The sequence below is a fragment of the Thamnophis sirtalis genome, unplaced genomic scaffold (assembly GCF_051295495.1).
Source record: "Thamnophis sirtalis isolate CommonGarterSnake01/CBP01778 unplaced genomic scaffold, rThaSir2_p1.2 scaffold_6, whole genome shotgun sequence".
Taxonomy (NCBI): Eukaryota; Metazoa; Chordata; class Lepidosauria; order Squamata; family Natricidae; genus Thamnophis; species Thamnophis sirtalis.
This window is the reverse complement of record NW_028261386.1, coordinates 38,440,897-38,446,927: the sequence shown is the minus strand read 5'-3', so window position 1 is coordinate 38,446,927 and position 6,031 is coordinate 38,440,897. Positions and strand designations below refer to the sequence as shown.

Sequence of the window (6,031 nt, the reverse complement as noted above, 5' to 3'; positions counted from 1 at the left end):
TGATTACAAGTAACTGAATTCTCTTTAATGAGAAAGCAAAATGACAGCAAGACAAGTGTTCAGAATATAAGTAACGGTCTTATCAGCAAAACAGCTTGGGCGGAGGGTGGGTCAGATGGAAGGATAATGGGTTCCCAATCTCTTGTCAATTGCATTGGAAGAACTCAGGACCACCCAAGGTTATAGAAGAAGCTGCAAGTTGAGCTATCTTGTTATAGCCTTGTTTTTAAATCTGCAGTCCTCATCCATGTTTATTTCAGTTGAAATATCTGGTCTTCCTCATTCCCCCCTTTTTTCCATTCAGTGGCCTCTCATTCCCCGCTCAGGTGGTCATCATTATGATATTTCCCTCTTCCTGTTGATGTTACTTTGACAAGAGTGTCTCAAAGCAGCAAAAGCTTGCAAACCTTTTGAAAATTACTTGGCACAAGCCTGCCTAATTGTTCCAGCATTGCCAATAGTGTATGAAATCAATAAGCATGTGAGTGGTAGACCCCCCAGGAAAAGCAGCTACTGCCTGGGTGGTCATGGGAATATACATGCAGAGCAAACTGTCTTTAAATTTATCTCCATTCTGAAGTCATTTAGCTCAGGGACTGGATCTGTGCTTTGTTTAAACACGATTTTAAGACAGAGACAGTGGTGTTTGAACTACAGCATCTGAGTTAACACACTATACTAATCCAAAACCAAACAAATCACATTATGATTTAACACATTCACATTCTATATGAACTTTAGAACAAGACTGGTCATTTTTTTTATGGCTAAATGACACTATTGGCTACTTTGGTTTATATCAGGAGATCATTCTTATTGAATTCTTACTGGATTTTGATAATCACAAGATTTTGCCATTGATATCACTGGAATTCATAGCAATACCAATAGTACTTAGACTTATATACTGCTCCATAGGGCTTTAGAGTGCTCTCTGAATGGTTTCGCTCTGGAAAATATCAGCATATTGCCCCCAACACTGTGGGTCCTCATTTTACAGACCTCAGAATGATGGAAGGCTGAGTCAACCTTGAGCCAGGATCGAACTCCTGGTGTGTGAACAGAGTTAGCCTATAGTACTGCATTCCAAGTGCTTCAACGACCCTCAAAAAGCATCCAGCTGTCTGCAAAGAATATAAATCTTTCCATTCCCCACTGTCCTGTCAGAGCCGAAGAAGCTTCTTTGATGAGAAGTGAAACGCCCTCGAAGAAAAACAAGAAAGTCCAGTTGCCTCCTGAAAAAAGCACCTTTGGAACAACCATGACCTGGATGACTGAGAATCTCTAGAGCTTACCCCATTCTAACCACTGTGTTACTATGGCTTAGGTGGTTCTTTCCAAAATTTCCAGTTTGAATCACGACCGCATATGCTATAGTGAAAAAGAACAAGGGAATGGTTCAGTTATAGGTTGGGCATGTAGCTTACCTGGGAATTCTGGAAGACCTAACTCAGCCCTTTTGCAGAGCGGTTAGGAAGGGCTGTTCCTGAGTTTGATCTAGTTTAAAGCTGTTGGACTTCTTCCTGGCCTTTAAGTCATTTTCAATCTCTTTCCGATATTTGGATACAGTGCTCACACACACGATGGTAGAAATATGTGGGATTAATCAGAAGTTGCCACAACCACAGTTTAATTTATGACCACAATTAGGACTAGAATTTTGGTTGCTAAGTGATGTGGTCATTGATTGAATCACTCATGTGACTGGACCTGATTTTACAACCATTTTTGCCCTGGTCATTAAGCATCCCCCTATTGACTTTCCTGGTTGGAAGCTGACTGGAAAGGTTGCTAATTGTAACTGCAAGATGCTGCAATCCTTGTAAATGCAAGCTGGTTACCAAGAGCCCAATCACATGGGGATGGTGTGATGTTTGTTCTGACCTAAGCTTCCCAAGAGCATGAAGCAAACTCCTTGTCCTGACAAACCCCCCTTTTAGTAATTTACAGTGAATTCTGCTCATTCACATCCAACGAAATCTTTCAAGGGAGGATTTACAGTCACAGACCTTATCTGGCTTGGAGAGCTGACAGGCCAATATCTGCAAAACTTGACAAGGAGTCTCAGAGAGTCATGAACCAATTAAGAGAACTAATTGTCTCCTGCAAACTCCCCTCCCCTTTCTCTCCTCTTTTTATTTCCTCTGGGAGGGCCATTCATTGTCAACCTGTGGCCTTGCTCCCAAGTCGACTCCTGTTCTTTAGCTGTTCCCTTCGTCTGGCAACTTTGCACATGCACACACCGGGAATAGGCTCCAACTGTTTGTCTGCCTCACTGATGTCTGACTCTGAAGGCGGCTGATAACTGGCATACGGCTCTGCCCCCCTCTCTGCCTCCGACACAGAGCTCTCATCAGAGGCTTCCCCAGATTCCAGGACTGGCCCATGTTCCTCCCCAACCTCCTCACTGTCTGAATCTGCTGCCAGCTCCACTGGCCGCTGGTGGACCACAACAATGGTCTTAACTTAACAAGTCACTTTTTCTGAGACAGTCGTAACTTTGAACTATCATTAAATGAACTGTTGTAAGTTGAGGACTGCCTGTAAAGAGGAAACAAGCATATTAACAGGGAGGACAAAAAGCCAGAAATCTTGTCTACAAGGTCCTTTACAGGAGTAAATAAGAAGGAAGCAAATTGTTAAGAGAACAAAGGGAACAAATGTCACCTGAACCAGACAAAGGAAGCTGGGCTTGAACACATGGAAGGGGGTCCCCATCCATCCCAGCTAGTCAATAAGCAAAAATCCTTGGGGTCAAAAAGAGGTCCACAAGTCCACCCACTCCTTGAGAATGTTTTGGGAACCAAATTTGGCTGTTTCCATCCCTCTTGGCTAATGCCTGGCAGCCTAGTTGAGAAGGATGTTAGGTAAGCATGAGTGAATGTATGTGCGTGTGAGAAAGAATGTGCGTAGCGTGTAACCAATAAAGTTTTGCTGTTACTTTAAATTCACCGGGTCTCAGTGTAATCCAAAGAACCTGATTTGCCATAATGTTTGGTTGAAAGAGATTGATATTTGTCCCTAGTTATTTCCAAGCTGTTGACAGGGGAGTTGTATCTTGTCCACTCTCATTGCATCCATTTGGAGAATCCAAGTAGAAAGCAAGGGGAAGACAACAGTGGCCACCAACCTTTTGGGCATCAGGGATCGGTTTCATGAAGAAAGGGTTTTCTGTGGACCGTAGGGAGCATGGTTTTGCATGCTGCCTACATCCCATGGATGGGGCTTCGCTTGTTTGCATGAACCAGTTGCTGGCATGCCATGGACCAGTGCCGGTCCACAGACAGGGGGCTGGGGACCCCAGGATTACAAGATCTGTGTGCCTGACAGGCTGTGAAAGAAGGACTATAAACTGAACCTGTGAGCACATGTAACATAAGAACTTGAATTTTATCCATAATCTGTTCTGTAAGGCAAATTTCTGAGGCCACAAGAGAATTACCAACGTGTGCTGGCAACTTGAGAATTGGATGGCATTGATTCTGCAAAACATCTCCATAAAATATAATATCAATCAGGGAGCCATCCCCATTAGAATATATTTTTATTTAAAATCAAAGATTTGGATCACCATTAAAGCTTTACATAAGGGAGTGACCTCTCAGTGAAACTCAAGTTTGGATGGTGGCTATAAAAGAGATCAGACCATTTTCACTGATAGCTTCTCCCCATGGAATTCCCAAAGTTTGTTCAGATGGATGGAAGGCCTTTGGGGAGGCAGTGATAGAAGGAAAATCAGTGATATCCATGTTTTTTCCCCATGTTGCACAGAGGGAAAAAGAAGCTTGTAATAAATACTTTCCAAGTACTGAAAGCATTGTATTATTACGCTCGTATTTGAAATTTTTACACAGAATATGCGCTAGTACAGTCATCACGGCTTGAATTAAAGGTCCCTATTCAGTTTCCATTGCTTGAATGTTATCGCTGTACAGTTTCTTAGGGAATTAATAAGATATTATAAGGTGTGTTATTCAACTGTAGGGATATTAGATGAAGAGGTACAGTTGGTCAACACCCCACACATGCCAAACCTATAGCAAGCACAGTACTAACAATGAGCTTCCATTGCTGCACAGAAATTCTGTTGGACTAATAATGTGTGTTCTTTGTTTCAGAATGGTTCCTCCCCCTCCTATTAACAAGTCCCATGTTTGCCTATCCACTACACTCATCATGAGCAGCATGGTGCTGATGGATGCTTATCTAGTGGAACAGAACCAGGGTTCTAGGAAATTGGCTATTTGCATCATGGTCTCAGTTGGAGACATTTGCTTCCTGGTGATACTCAGGTATGTTGCTGTTTGGGTTGGGGCTGAAGTGAGGACTGCTAAGCGAGGCTATGCCATGATTCTTTGGTTCCTGTATGTCTTTGTGCTGGAAATCAAAGTCTACTTCGTTTATCAGAACTATAAGGCTGACAGGAAAAGTTTGGACCTCATAGCCCGCAAAGCATTGACCCTTCTACTGTCAATCTGCATCCCAGCCCTCTATGTGCTTTTGGTGGCTACAGAGCATATGGAGTACGTCAGGACGTTCAAGAAAAAGGAGGACCTTCGCAATCGTCTCTTCTGGGTCATTGTCGACATGCTGGATGTCCTGGACATTCAGGCCAATCTCTGGGAACCTCAGAAGAAAGGGTTACCCATCTGGGCTGAAGGCCTGATGTTCTTCTACTGCTATATCCTCCTCTTGATTCTGCCTTGTGTGTCGCTGTGTGAAATTAGTATGCAAGGAATCAGCATTGTGCCGCACCGCATGATGTTGTACCCAATTCTGAGCATGCTTACAATCAATATCACCACCATCTTCATCAGGGGAAGCAATATGTTATTCTTCCGGGACATTCGTGTCTCTGGTATCTTCATGGGGAAGAACGTGCTGGCCATTGTTCTAAAGATATGCATGTTTGTGCAGTACAAGAAACATTTGTATCACACATCAGCAGGACATGGCACAGTAGAACCGCAGCATAATCTTCCTTCCCAACCACAGCCTGTCATGCATCTACTAAAGCCCCAGAATCAGATTCCCTGCCCTGAGGAATTGGCCCAGGAAAACACATGACATGCAGCACATCCACATGCCATGTGGCAAGGAACATCTTATGTCTATGATCATTAAGATCAAAAGCAAAGTGGAACCAAATGTATCAGGCCCCACCAAGCCAGTGCTGGTCCATCTTGAAAGTTTATCAGTGAGTGCTCCCTCCCCTTCCTTTCTTACACAGATGTACTGCTAACAGTGACCTCAGTTGAAATAAGGTCATTTCAGGAATGAGCCAGAACAAAACCTAGCCCTACTGCCAAGGAGCAAGCTAGAAAGCCGTAGAAACTGATGGGCAGATCTTTGGGAAAGTATGGGCCACTGAATCAATAATCTGCCAGTGGACGGGAGTCAGCAGCAAGTGATTAATTCCCTCCTGTGCCTTTCCTGTAGTCAATCATTCTGTAATGAAAGCTGTTTGGGCATATGGCCAACTCTGTTGCATAGAATACATCTGTGAATATGAGGAAAGCATCTTTTCACCTACCGGGCACATACATTCAAAATGTGACCTTCCTTTCTGGGATGGTTGAAAGACTCTGCATCTGTGCCTGCCTGCCTGCCTATTTAATTTTCTGGGAGTGGGATGCCCAGGTTTGTAATGGTTCCAGGACCATTGTTCTCTTTCCTGTGGAAACATGCTGGCTTGTGATCCTTTTCCCATGCTTGTTTTTCATGGATATTTTTCTCTTTCAATAAAATGAAGACAAAGCTTGAAGGTTTGTCCCATTTCCCTGTGCAGGTACCTTGCAACATCTTTCAGTGATCAGGTTAGCGTTTATGCTTCATACTGTCCTGAAGGATAAGGAGATTATGAGTGACTGCAAGAAACCAAGAGGAGAGAGACATACAAAACACTACCCACTTGGTTTCTCAGGTCAAGGAGTTGTTTAACTCCTTTTAAAATCCACCTAAGGTACGCTTTCAAACTATACATTGAAAATTGGTTAGGATTGGCATTGAAAATGTTTTCTTACTGGATCAT

At 43.3% G+C, this 6,031-nt stretch overlaps 1 protein-coding gene across 1 annotated transcript; it reads left to right on the top strand.

Moving 5' to 3' along the window:
* Positions 1–3,111: 3,111 nt before the first annotated feature.
* On the top strand, positions 3,112–5,746 carry LOC106537999 (transmembrane protein 121). The gene has a single exon (XM_014052337.2). The coding sequence runs from the start codon at positions 3,994–3,996 to the stop codon at positions 5,065–5,067; it is 1,074 nt and encodes a 357-aa protein (XP_013907812.2). The 5' UTR covers positions 3,112–3,993; the 3' UTR covers positions 5,068–5,746.
* The last annotated feature ends 285 nt before the right edge of the window (positions 5,747–6,031 follow it).

Coding starts and splice junctions, on each gene's coding strand:
- LOC106537999 (XM_014052337.2), top strand. CDS start 3,994: ATGAAGAGGTACAGTTGGTCAACACCCCACACATGCCAAACCTATAGC.